Raw genomic sequence first — 14,899 nt, forward strand, 5'->3', positions numbered from 1 at the left:
TGCAGAATCAGTGTAAACGAACTACCACACACACGCTACAAGAGTGGCAACAAGACACCGACAAAGTGAATGTGTGGTTAGGGATGACCAGTACTTCCATCTATGGGTCCTACAAGTTAGTTGTGAAGCAATAGCAGTGCGCACATATCTTGGAAATTTTTGTGTAGCCACAGTCGGTACAAGATGGAATTAAGGACTCAGTCGTTTTCCAGCTGAGGGTAATTACCTGGCTGCAGTTTTTTCCCAGTAGGTGGGTTGGACATGGTTCTCAAAGACTTTCAACCCCTCACTCTCCAGGACTGACCTACACAGGCTTCGTTCCATGGGGTTTACTAAGTTCAGACTGCAGCAGGCGAAGATTAACAGCATTCCAGAATTGAAACAACGAATCAGAGACTCAGCTGATCGATTCTCTGTGTGGATTCGATAGTAACGATGCCACGGCGTATAGAAGTTCTTAGGTTGGCACTACCACGAGACACCGACGACAGCGCCCTCTACCCGGTGCTGTGCAGCTCTAGGAGCTCCGCTAGAGATTCTCCCCATTTGATCAAGAGCAGACTGCCGGGACACTTCGTTTCAGATTTGCTCTACATACGACGGGTCTCAGCATCGCACCTCGTTGCAAGTTTTGTAACCATGTATTAACTTGTTTCTTTGCACCAGTAAACCACTTTTACTTACATGCAGTACCAACGTATTTTTCCTGCTCCTGCTCCCACCCACGCGCCGCCTTCAAGGCGGAATACAAAACTGTCCACCTTTGTTGAACAGAGTGTTTCGGTCTGTGAACAAGCACTGGGAGCTTTGCTTGTAGTTGGAGGGCCCTCACACTGAGATGTACCGATTTGTGGCTCTATTATGATGTACGCAGTATTATATATTCCAGTATCGCACATGTTTCATTATTTTGCGTATCCAAATAAGATACAGAGACTTTATGTTTATCCTGCATACTTAAAAAGCGTTTATCAGACATGTACTAGAATAGGGATCAGTCCCAGTGGACCACGCGATACCGGCCGGCCTCCGTGGCAATCTCTGCCATATGGCCTTGTTCTGTGCGGTGTGGTGGAGCATGGGGGCAGCAGACCACTGTCCCAGCGGTTGTCGGGTTTCAGACCTTGGAGCCGCAACTTCACAATGAAGTAGCTCTTCAATTGTCATCACGAGACTGAGTGCAGGCCATCCAATTCTCCCAACAAATAAAATCCCTGACAGTAGCGGAAACAGTATCCAAAGCCTCAGCACGGCAGTTACGCGAACTGTCCAATAACGTATGGTAGTGAACAACCTGCTTTTTTCCTGGTATTGGGGTTATTATATTCAGGTTACAAGACTTGTAACAAAGAGGTTACCAACAACTTTTCGGTTAACCCTCATAGCAGACAATCCACACTATTGTCAGTTGAAATTGCAGTATCACGAAGATGGAATGTAACAAACATCAAATTGGCATGACGTGTACTATATGCTTGAGTATGTACATGATATGCATTTCAGTACAACTGCACATGTTAGACATCTTCATTCTGTGTGTAAGGAAAGATTTTACAATTAGTTTCTCATTCCGAAATAGCAGTTGAATGTTGGTTGTGTAAGGTGTCAGGCAAATCCAACACCTTCCATTAAAACCCTGACATGATAAGCAAATCCAGTATGTCACATAGAACCGAATAAATCGTGACATTAAATTAACCAAAGTAATACGAGGAACGAGTGAGCAAATGGAATACCACAGACTAACACAAGAATGCCTAAATGCATGTCATACCTTCCCACCATGGGACAGACGCAGTTCTGAGGGAAGAAACGAGAACAGAAGCCGAGAGCAGAACCGTGTTAAGCTGGAAGGCCCTACGATAAGGGATGGACGGACACCCACGTTGCCAGCTAACCGCTAAGACCACACCACCTGCAAGTTTTAGCGTGAGACTTTTTCGCTCCTTTGATACGTCAAGGAACCCCCCCAGCCCATGTTAAAAGCTAGAGCCCTTCAGAAAAACAGTATAGATCTTACGATAACACAAAAAGGGCCACACCACCCGCAAGTTTTGGCGTGAGACTTTTTCGCGTCTCTGTCACGTGAGGACCACCCCCCAGCCCATGTTAAAAGATAGAGCCCTCCAGAAGAACAGTATAGATCTGATGATAACGCTAAAAGGACCACAACAGCTGCAAGTTTTAGCGCGAGACTTTTTCGCGTCTCTGTTACGTTGCAAACTTTAAAAACATTGCCCCACCACGAAAAGTATAACGTTTCTCATTGGATAGACAGAATTTTTGTAGGCGGAGCTTAAGGTTAACATTGAGTCCCTGATTGGTCAGATGAAAACACAGCCAGATAGTTTTTTTAAACCAACTTCGGTAAATGGTAGTAAGGAAAAGTGAGGAGAGGAGAGTTGTTTCCGAGATGGCGAGGTGAGCGGAGCTGTGCTGCCCGCCGCCGCCCTGACGCTGTCTAAACACCGATAAGGTAATGAACGCACGCGATGCCGCATTTTTGAGAGCATAAGGCTTCACTCGGAACTGCAGGAGTTCCATCTGTTACACCCCTTTTGGGGTAATACTAGTATCGATCGTCAATTAAAGCTCATGGTATTCACATTTGCCACTTGAAGTAAAAATCTGAAACGCGATGATTTTTCTTTTATATAGTTATTGAAAAGCCACATCAGCCACTGTAATTTGCGACAATTTAGATAAGTAATTAAAGATGATTGAGGTTCACTGTAGACCATTTTGATAGTTTTCTCCTTTGTGAAACTTAATTTAAACCTAGATTATAGATGTGATATCCATTGTAGAACTTGGAAATCCATTAAGGGAATATTCATACACATTTTTGTTGAACGCAGTTGACTTTTACCATCCTGTATTAAAACATTTCCTTTTATCAATAGTGCAATTTATAAACAATGTTTTGTGAGTAGAATAAAATTTCCAATGGTAAACTTAACTGCTTTCTCGACGTTATTTTACCAACTAACTAAAAATAGGAAAGCCTTGAACCCCTTCCACTAAATTTAGTTAGTATTAAGATTCTTTTACAGGGAGTGCAGTGGAGCTGACGCTAAAATCATTTAGTATTTGGTTATATCATCGCTGGTCTCACTGAACTCTTCTGAATTCTACATGTCATGTGTGGTGTGGCGTCTCCTTACCAGCAACAGTTCTCAGGTTCAAACTAGTCAATTCCCTAAAAAACATTCTCAGAGCGTCGTTGCGCGAAAGTGGTAGGGAGACACGATATAGAACAAACAGACACCACCATGAATGCTTAGAGTTGTTTATGAGAACAGTGTGATATGCCTGCTGGCAGAAGGAGAAACTTCTACCTCCAAATGCCAAAAACTGCCAACGGCAGAGTCGCGGCCTGCCCTTACGACGGTTTATCGTTCCTCGATATTGTTGCATGTGTTGTCGGAGGTCACACAGCGTTCATGAGAATATACAATCGATAGGTTCAGTAGGACCATACTCAGCACCATGTAGGTTATCAGGCCCCGCGCAACTAGTGCACGAGAGGACAGCCATACAATTTGCTCAGTCATGTAGTGTTTTACATCGACGTTATAACCAGGAAGTGGACTTGTGTGCAGCAAGACAAGTATCCATGCAGACAGTGCGACAGCATCTGGAGAATCATTGGCCATCAGTAAGGTGACTACTTTTGCGGCTTCTCTTGACACAGCAGCAGAGAGAGGTGAGCTAACAGTGATGGGCCCAGTAGCGACACTAGACTGAGGAGTGGCATGACATTGGCTTTTGAGATGAATCCTGGTTCTTCATACAGAGTCACGATTAGTGTACGGTATCTATATTTGATCCCGAGGGAAACGAATATTTCCAGGCTGCATTCGTTGTCATCACATGGCCCCTGCTCCTGGTGCAGTGGTATGAGATGCCGCTGGGTACACAACAAATCACCTATAGTTCGTATAGCCAGTAATATGGACCACAGCGGTCACATATGTGTTGTGGTAAGGTTAGTGGTTGTTCCCCATTTCAGAGGCCTCTGTAACGTTATCTTTCTACAAGGTAAATCGATACCACATGTAGCCCATGCTGTCCTGACCTACCTCAACACAGATAGTATCTGACCATTGCTCCACCCAGACCATTATCAAGATCTTCCATCCAAAGAAAACATGTGTTCATGAGTTTACGAGACGCTGGTACCTCTCCACTCGGCAGTCACAACAATTGACGAACTGTGAGACAGAGCTGAAACAGTATCCATAGACTTACCGGTATCTGTCATCCAATCTCAGTTCAACTCGATGCAGAGCTGGGTTGGAGCTGTTGTTGCTGCCAGAGGGGCCGTCTCTGTGTACTATATTTCGTACCCTCCATCTCCAGACCATCTATAAATTTAATTACTCATTATTCCTACTATGCTGAACACCCACATTAAGAAAAATTTAGTTGCTTGTTGCCCTTCCTGGTGCTGCAGTTTCAATGGCCAGCAATATGTACAAGGGTAGGAGCGAAGTAAAAAGCGTCAGACACAATCCACTTAAAAAGGGAAATATTTTATTACGATGAATACATTTAAATTTACAGTTTACAGCAGGCGCCTTCCAAGGTGTACACTATCTGATCAAAAGTATCCAGACCACCTACGTAATGCAGAATTGACTACTAGATGTCACGAGAAGCGGACCCACCAGAAAGAAAGTAGAGAAGCAGTGACAGTAGAATGGGTCAGTCGGCACGGCTGTGTGACTTCGGATGTGGACCAGTCATTCGATGTCAGTTGGGTAACAAACCATCATGCACATGTCAACTCTTCTAAAGCTGCCGATCTCGACTGCTGGTTTTGTGACTGCGAAGTGCAAATGCGATGGAACAACCACAGCTAAACTAAGACCTAATTGATCTCTTTTACTGACAGACACGGATCATTTTGAATGACATGAAATCACCAGAGGGAATAACTTGAGAGGTCCAAAGTGCTATCAGCAGTATATCTAGTACAATGACTGTGCACAGAGAGTTAACAATTTTGCATATCATGGCCGAGCAGCTCCTCACAAGTCACACATTTCATCAGTCAGCCATAAGCAACACAAGATGGTGCTAAGAGTAACGCCAGCAGACAGTGGCAGATTGGAAGCGAGTATTTAGGGATGGTGAATCACACTTCACCCTATGGCAGTTAGATTACTGGGTTTGACTTTGAAGAATGCCTGGGGAATATTACTGTGTATCATATGTAGTGCTAACAGTGGAGTATGGACTATGTGATGTTAAGGTGTGGGCTTGTTTTTTGAGGTCAGGGTGTAATCCACTTACTGTGTTTAAGAAAACGCTAAATGCGGGAGGATATGGGCGCATTTTACAGCACTGTGTAGTGTGTACAGTAGCGGAGCAGTTCCGAGAGGACGATTGTCTCTATCTGCACTACAATGGACCCCATCATAAAACAGCAGGTGTGAGGCAATGGTTTGTGGACGTCGACATAACCGAAATGGACTAACCTCCCCAGAGTCCCAATCTTAACCCAATGGAACACCTTTGGGGTGAGTTAGAACGTCTACTTCGCTCCAGACAGCAGTGTCCAACATCACTGTCGTCTCTGGTTTCGGATCTTGAGGATTAATGGACTGCCTGTCCTCAGCAAACATTCAGACACTTTATTGAAAGTGTCCCCAACAGAGTTTACCGTCATAAGAGCGAAAGTTGGACACACCCCATTTTATCGTCATGTAATAGACGTCCATACACTTATGATCAGATAGTGTACATCGGCTGATATTTATTTCTGGGTAGTAAATGCACGTTTCCCACACTCCGGCCACAGCTAACCCATACATACACATACACACACACACACACTCACACTTGACTTGATGAAGTCCCACACGTCATCAGCCAGCACTTTGGGTTCCACGAATGCCGCGAAAAGTCCACCCTTGAAGACGTTGTAGCGTACCAGGTTGGGGTGGGCATCATGAGCCATCGACTCGGCGGTGAAGAAGAGGTCGTTCTCGAACTGTGCCACGGCTGTCGGCGGGTACTTCTCGATGCTGGAACACAAGAGTACACACAGGCTGTCAACCCAGTATTGGACACTAATACACTCACCGCAAATGATCATTAGAGGATGCACATAGAAATGCTTCAGTATTAACAAGGGGAGTTAAGCAATGTCCATTTCTCATTTCCTTCATACTTTGGAATTTCAAGGTCAGTGTACGGTGTCAATTTCATACAGCAGTACGAAGCAGTACTAAAAAGTCTCGAGAAAACTGCCTTTCAGGATTAGAAGATTTCCGAGCTCTGTTAAAATTTCATAATTAGTAATGGAATTGTAACACCAAGGTCTTTGGTTCGAATTTCATTAGCAACATTCTTTGTTATTTGAGTTCAATGTTTATTAACAAATGGAAATGTTAATTAACAAAGAGGAATCATAATTTTTAATAAAAATATTATTTTTCATTACTGCTTGCATGCAAATTGAAAGTAAATTAAAATTTGGTACAAAAAACTAAGAAACATCAAATAGAAAATGCATTACTTTTACTTTTAGAGACTCAAATGTATTACTGATGTATTCATTTAACAAAAAGGCATTTCGCGAGTCTGTATCAAATTTTAATCTATGTTGGCACAAACAGTAATTTTAAAAAGATGCTATTTCTGTTAAAAAGCTGAATTTATATTTGTTAAATTAGAGTTACAGTCGTTATTAAATATAGAATTTAAAAAAAAAGTAAATAAGAAGAATCCGACTGGCAAGATTCGAGCCAGTGGTCTATTGGTTACAACGCTGTTTTTTTACATTGCTTTACTTTTTTCAAACAATTTACATTGGAATATACCAATTAACAAAAGTTATTGGTGCTGAGATAGCGGCAAATGCCTCAACCGAGTACAGAATTTTGATGCTTAATAACGCTCGGAAATATTTAAGCTTGGATGGCGGCTTTTTCACGTTTTTCATTCTGCGCATTACGCAGAAACAGAGGCGCCGTTTCCAAGCTTTAAAGTCTAATATTTCACAGTGTATGAGGTTTACAACAGTGAAACTGTCTGCCATCTTTAACTGTACCTCTGGTTTTCATTTCTGTAGCAAAAAATAGCCATATGCATTTAAAAAACCTAAATATGTGTTGAAATTGATGTTCGTTGATATTTATTGGTTATGCAACCCTGCCCATTGTGTGAGCTCTACACATAGGTACATTACTGGCAAATTGCATTTTTCACACTTTGTTCCTGTTCGGAAATATGTGAGGTTTCAGAGCTGAGTGTGATTCCCCATATACTGCGTGGTCAGAGGCAGTCTGAAAAGCTTGTAAGGGTGTTGCAAATTTCCTGCAGAGAAACAATTCTTAAGAAAAGAATTTGACACATTCCACCGTTTACGTGTTAATTAGCGCTTAAGTGAGCCAATCAGGGCGTTGTGCGAGAAAAATCAAGCGATTCGCCAGTGACGGTGCTGCCAGAAGTGTTCTTCGTTTGGTTCTTAAAACCAAAAAAGAGAGCGACGGGATATAAAATGTATACTGGCAATGATAAGGAAAGCTATTCTGAGGAAGAGAAATTTGCTAACATCGAGTATAGAATTAAGTGTTCGGAAGTCTTCTGAAAATATCTGTCTGGAATGTATCCATGTGTGGGAGTGAAACATAGCCGGACAACAGTTTGAAATATGGTGCTACAGAAGAATGTTAAAGATTAGATGGATTGATAGCGTAATTAATGAGGAGGTACTGATCAGATCTGGGGAGAAATTTGTGGCACAACTTGACTAAAAGAAGGGATCGGTAGGTAGGACACATTCTGAGACAGAAAGGTATAAGAAATTTAGTATTGGAGGGAAGTGTGAGGGGTGGGGGGTGAAAATTGTAGAGGGAGACCAAAAGATTGAAACGCCCCTTAGAAAAATTGTACAAGACTGTGCTTAAACTGACACACAATATTTTTAGCGCAACGCAATCTGACTTCCAAAAATCCCTACGAAAGAATGGCCCTGACTAACATTAACCTATACGTTTCACAAATCACTTACCTCACAAAAATCTTCGTTACTCAAGCTACTGCAATACAATGAGCACCACTACTGCCAGCTAAATAAAAGATTCAAACTACTGAAGGCACTAACTGCTGATAGGCATAGTTAGCAAATGAAAGATTTTAATACAGAACAAACAATGTATTTACCTTAATAGTCATAATATATATATCAGTTCATGACACCAATTCTTACAAATTTCAAAACTCCGCCATCTCTCTCCCCACGTCCACCACTGCTGGCGGCTTACCTCCAACTGCCCAACCCTACGCGCTGTTAACAGCCAGCCGGCCAACACTACAATGGCGAGTATTACAACAATGCCAACCAGACACTGACTGCACACAGCACAGCCAGTGTTTTTTCATACAGAGCGCTATGTGGCGTTACCAATAAGAAAACCTAAACAGCCTACTTACAAGATGAATACAGTAAGTAGATTCAGAAGCAGGTAGGCTGCAGTAGTTATTCGGAGATGAAGCGTCTTGCACAGGGTAGAGCAGCATAGAGTTCTGCTCTAAACCAGTCTTCGGAATAAAGAATGGCACAACAACAACATAGCACACTTGCCTGCATATCAGAACAGTGAGATACTCAAGATTAACAAAACTTGTGATCAGCTCGTATGTACATTTCCTTCTAAATTTTTATCCGACTTTCACAGTGTTCATCGACGGAGTTTCATTTAATGTGTGATGATTAATATCTAACGAGTTACTACTAGTTGTTAATCATTTGAACTTCCATATTCTTTGACTGCAAGATCAAGAGTCAATCTTTTTGTGCTGAACATATCATTAGCCAATTCTACTATTATTGTGTCTGAAGTGTGTGAAATCTAAATAGCTCCGTAGTTAGCGAGAGCGCGTAATCTGCACTTGAAAATAGCCGTTCTGTAACGATAAAGAACAGAAATGGGCCAAGTAAAGGTGTCTGAAGAAAGCCATTCTTGACATTCCTCAGTTTTGAGTTTTACATTATTACTGCTGTGCTTCCCGTTAATTGGACTCTACATTTCCTGTTACGTAAGCAGAACTTGACACACGTATGAGAGACGTAATCTGTGTCACAAAACTGCAGCTTCCCTAAAAGAATGTTATCCCCTGTACAATCAGAACATACATCTCTTTTTTAGCTACGGAAACAGGATTGGCAAGAACTAACATTTGTAGAGAAGTCTATTCGGAACCAAACGTAGATTCCGTTAAGTACCTTTGTTCTCTGTCACAAACTACACTTTCAAACGGTCTTAGGAAAAGGGATCAGCTTTCTGTCAAAACTCGTGTGCTTACAGCTGCCCTTGTGGACAAGTAATACAGGGTGACACAGAAAAACGGGAACATTTCCACATTCCAATAAAACTAGAAGCCATGAAGGAAAGAAATTTCATTCATGGTAATTGAAACCTTACAACTTTGCCATTTACGAAACATTGATGACATTTATCATTTTTTAGGAATTACGTTCTTAAATGGCGTCCTCCTGTACGAATACATTCGTGAAATCTTCTGTTGAGATTCCTCATTGATCGGTGCAACATCTCAGCTGGGATACTGTGGATTTAATCCAGAATTCTCTGTTTTAACTCATCCAGGATTCTTGGTCGAGTCGTGTAGACTTTGCTCTTGAGGTATTCCCACAAGAAAAAATGACAAACGGTTTAAATCTGGCGATCTAGCTGCCAGGGAATGTTACCGAATCTTGAGATCACACGGTTGCCAAACAATTCTCGCACATATGCCATTGATTGCCGTGTAGTGTGCGATGTCGCTCCGTCCTGTTGAAACCCGGCTTCTTCAGCGTTCGAAAAGTTGTTCAAGGCAGTGTAACGATCGACGTTGACATTTATTGTGTTTCTCTGTCCATTTGCGAAAAAATACGGTCCGATAATCCCATGTGATGAAACACCACATCATACTGTCTGTTTACTAGCGTGTAAAGGGCGCTCATGAACGTCATTAGGATTTGTGTTTGCCCAGTAACGATAGTTCTGTTTATTCACGTAACCTGTGGGATGAAAATGTGTCTCATCTGAGATCCACGACTTGTGTATAAATTCATCGTCATTGTTTAATTTTATCATTTGTTGACAGAATCCTAATCGTAACTGGTAATTGTTGTCCTTCAGTTGCTTTTATGGATGAAATTTTAAATGAAGATGAAGAATTCTGCCAACACTCTCCGGCGACATTCCAACCACAGCTGCTTGCTAACGAATTGGTTGTCCTGTTGGTTTCTTCTTGAGGGCAAACCCAGTCTCTTCAAAGTTATTAACCCAACATTTTATCGCGTGTGTGGACGGAACGGCATCATGACGTCCTAAATTATAAAAACGTCGAAACTACCTCTACGCCGCTACCAAACTATCATATTTCATAAAACATTCGTATGGCTAACGCAAGGTGTTGTCCGTTCCACTGGTCCATGATTACTGAAATGGCGGACTGTTTACTCGCTATTTGTCACGAACCCGCAGTGCTGCCACCTGTCCCTGGCTGCCACTACTCATTTCAAACATTCCCGTTATTCTGTGTCACCCTGTATTTTGAAAATCGTAGGTTCGAGTTTGGATACGTACAGGCACAACATAGACGAATGATTTTCTGCTTCAAGGTGCTTCACAAAAGGGTAATAGCAATACTGACACTCTCTTTCGGCCGACTCTTGCCGCTTTCCCATAGAATTCAGAGTACAATCTTACGGCGGTGTTAATTGAGTTGGTGACCCAGTAGATCATGACGTTATCCAGCAGGTCCGTCAGGTCGTATTTCTGCGTCAGACCTCCATCGGGTAGAGTCTTCCAGGATGGGTCTGTCCAGGTGGAGAATTTCTCCAGGATGTAGGCGGCCAGGCCAACAGGTGTAGTCTGCAGTACAATCCCTGGGGACACCACGATTTATGAGTGGGCAATAAAATATGAAAGTAAAAGTTTTCAAAAAAGCAACTCTTGAAGCAGACAAAGCACGGACATGCTTTTCAGATTCAGAGGAGAAACTGAAGGACAGGGTAACGAGAGAAGTGAACAATCAAAGTAGAGCAAATCAGTAAAGAAAGTGAAATTAAAGAAAAAAAGAAAACAAAGAAAGAAAGCCAAATAATAAATGAATGCAAATATCTTGACAGTGGTAAAGGAAATTTACATACTGTAATTATTAGGATAATAGAAATCCTGTATTACTGGCTATCAGCAACAATTACTGCAATATACACTCCTGGAAATGGAAAAAAGAACACATTGACACCGGTGTGTCAGACCCACCATACTTGCTCCGGACACTGCGAGAGGGCTGTACAAGCAATGATCACACGCACGGCACAGCGGACACACCAGGAACCGCGGTGTTGGCCGTCGAATGGCGCTAGCTGCGCAGCATTTGTGCACCGCCGCCGTCAGTGTCAGCCAGTTTGCCGTGGCATATGGAGCTCCATCGCAGTCTCTAACACTGATAGCATGCCGCGACAGCGTGGACGTGAACCGTATGTGCAGTTGACGGACTTTGAGCGAGGGCGTATAGTGGGCATGCGGGAGGCAGGGTGGACGTACCGCCGAATTGCTCAACACGTGGGGCGTGAGGTCTCCACAGTACATCGATGTTGTCGCTAGTGGTTGGCGGAAGGTGCACGTGCCCGTCGACCTGGGACCGGACCGCAGCGACGCACGGATGCACGCCAAGACCGTAGGATCCTACACAGTGCCGTAGGGAACCGCACCTCCACTTCCCAGCAGATTAGGGACACTGTTGCTCCTGGGGTATCGGCGAGGACCATTCGCAACCGTCTCCATGAAGCTGGGCTACGGTCCCGCACACCGTTAGGCCGTCTTCCGATCACGCCCCAACATCGTGCAGCCCGCCTCCAGTGGTGACGCGACAGTCGTCAATGGAGGGACGAATGAAGACGTGTCGTCTTCAGCGATGAGAGTCGCTTCTGCCTTGGTGCCAATGATGGTCGTATGTGTGTTTGGCGCCGTGCAGGTGAGCGCCACAATCAGACTGCATACGACCGAGGCACACAGGACCAACACCCGGCATCATGGTGTGGGGAGCGATCTCCTACACTGGCCGTACACCTCTGGTGATCGTCGAGGGGACACTGAATAGTGCACGGTACATCCAAACCGTCATCGAACCCATCGTTCTACCATTCCTACACCGGCAAGGGAACTTGCTGTTCCAACAGTACAATGCATGTGCGCATGTATCCCGTGCCACCCAACGTGCTCTAGAAGGTGTAAGTCAACTACCCTGGCGAGCAAGATCTCCGGATCTGTCCCCCATTGAGCATGTTTGGGACTGGATGAAGCGTCGTCTCACGCGGTCTGCAAGTCCAGCTCGAACGCTGGTCCAACTGAGGCGCCAGGTGGAAATGGCATGGCAAGCCGTTCCACAGGACTACATCCAGCATCTCTACGATCGTCTCCATGGGAGAATAGCAGCCTGCATTGCTGCGAAAGGTGGATATACACTGTACTAGTGCCGACATTGTGCATGCTCTGTTGCCTGTGTCTATGTGCCTGTGGTTCTGTCAGTGTGATCATGTGATGTATCTGACCCCAGGAATGTGTCAATAAAGTTTCCCCTTCCTGGGACAATGAATTCACGGTGTTCTTATTTCAATTTCCAGGAGTGTATTCAGAAATGTAGTTTCACGGTACATAAATATTCACTTCGCGACGTATCTTAGAAACGCCAACAATATAACTAAAATGATGTGGAACGGATCGAAATGACAGGCAGGAAACCCAACCTTTGCACAACATACTACAGCAATGAAGCCGAATGACTATAATATGACTGATAATTCACATACTGCATGTATGTTTAATATTCCTTTTTTCTACATTTGTTAGCAGAAACAGGATCAAATAGTTCATTTGAGGAAGCAGACGGATACGGTGAAGACAATCCAAATTTTAAACAACTAGAATTAGGACCAATCTCTTTGAAAAATTAAAACATTTATTGAATATTCCATCGGTACTTGGAGCAACATAGATACATTAAAAACTGAAATACACATTATTGGTGTTGCACAATAATATATATTTTATAGTTCGATATGATATAGTTTTCGGCTATCCTCAGACAACGAAGGACTAAACAGAAGTACCACAGAACATCAGCGAAAGTTTATAACCGTAGAAAGATCGTTTTTCCATTGATATGTGACCTTTTACGACTATGGATTAATAAGAAAAACACAAGCCTGTTGAAACAAACACAATAAGACGAATATGTTCCTGTTTAAAAGAATCTGACAGAAAAGTGGGGTACCAGCTGCCTCATTCTACCTTCGTCAGCGCCCTTAAAAATTTTCCCAAAAATTTTGGGATGAGAACATACTAGCGCTCTTTTTAACATGCAGGTCGCTTCTCACTCCCACTAATACCACTAATTGTAACTCGTCACTACTACAGCGCGCAAGCCTCTCGTACTCAACTACTCCCACTTACCCATTGTCACTCACTCGTTCATCTCAACTCATTGTCATTCTATCCTTGTGTTTAAGTAACTGTCACTGTCTCCGTGTCAGAGTCACTGTCTCATTGTGACTGGCTCCTTCTCGCATTATCTTACTGTTGCCACCTCATTCATTCCTTCCCACTGCTGCTGTATCTTCTCACTGTCACTATCTCTCTCTTTCTCGTTGTCATTGTCATAGGCTGTCTCTCATCGTCACTGGCTCTCACTCACTTCCAATTTCTCCTTCTCTTTAATCATCTCTCAGTGACACTGTCTTCTTTACTCTTTTTCTAGTACTGTTTTGTCACTGTCCGCTATATACTACTGTCGCTGTGACCCTTTCTTTATCTCACGCTACCACTGTCAGTTTCGCTCTTTCAATATCGCACTTACTGTCTACTATCTTCCAGTATTTATGACTTTTCTGTCACTTTCCCTCTGCGACTGTCTCCATCTCAGCATAAAAAGGCGCGAATATGTTCCCATGCCAAAATTTTTCGGAAAATTTTTAAAGCTGTTGAGGAAGGTAGAATGAGGCAGCTGGCACCACACTTTTGAGTGAGAGTCTTTCAGTAAAGAGGAGCACATTCTCCTTTTTTGTCCTCCGATAGGAGCATTTTTCCGCTGGATCCCTTCTTTTCCCTGCCAAGGCAGGGCATGCCACTCATCGGTCAGTGAAATTTAGATTGTTTACTTACGTGATACTGAAATAACGCAAAACTAATTTTACACCACAGACCGTATATTATATGGACAGAAATTTTACTTGTACTTCAGTAGCGCAGCATGGGTTTCCCGGAATCCTTGTGACCATAACAGACACTTTCCAGCAAGTTCTCCGTGCTATGTCATTTTATAAGCTGCGTTTTCGCCTCAGCCCCGCATTGTACGTGCATATTTTACCCGTAGAAGTAAGGTATCTTTGAGCCTATGTATCTTGATATCAAGAAAATTTCCACCGTTGTTCAAGATCAGGGTCTTAGGAATATATCGTAAAAATTACACACATTTTCTGTGCGTAGCCGTTATGAAATCAGCGGCTCGGTTTTGGTACCCAAAAACGATATTTTTGGGATGTTTCTCGAGAGCGGAAAAATATTTTTGAAAACTGAAAGATGTCACTTCTAGATAAATGCCTAGAGAATATAACGTTGAAATTCGAGCAATTTTATGCGGTTATTTATTATTTAGATTTCGACTCACACAGGATTTTGTGTGCTTATTTCACTTGTACATGTAAGATAACTCTGAACCTCTGTAGCATCGGTAAAATTGTCACGATTATCCGAGATCGGGATCTTACGAATATTTTGTAAAAATTTCAGCGATTTTCTGTGCATAGCTGCTTCAGAATCCATGGCTCGGTTTTGGTACGAAGAAATTGTAAAAATTCCTTTTTTTGGGGTTTTCT

At 42.9% G+C, this 14,899-nt stretch overlaps 1 protein-coding gene across 1 annotated transcript in view; it reads right to left on the reverse strand.

Moving 5' to 3' along the window:
• The window catches only part of LOC126355333 (juvenile hormone epoxide hydrolase 1-like), a 61,459-nt gene that overhangs the window by 24,079 nt on the left and 22,481 nt on the right, over nucleotides 1-14,899 (reverse strand). Inside the window, exons 4-5 of the mRNA XM_050005627.1 lie at nucleotides 10,672-10,908; nucleotides 5,846-6,032 (exon numbers count right to left, since the gene is read on the reverse strand). Coding sequence (XP_049861584.1) covers nucleotides 5,846-6,032; nucleotides 10,672-10,908 — 424 coding nt within the window. The remainder of the gene's footprint in view (nucleotides 1-5,845; nucleotides 6,033-10,671; nucleotides 10,909-14,899) is intronic.

Source organism: Schistocerca gregaria, chromosome 3 (assembly GCF_023897955.1).
Source record: "Schistocerca gregaria isolate iqSchGreg1 chromosome 3, iqSchGreg1.2, whole genome shotgun sequence".
Taxonomy (NCBI): domain Eukaryota; kingdom Metazoa; phylum Arthropoda; class Insecta; order Orthoptera; family Acrididae; genus Schistocerca; species Schistocerca gregaria.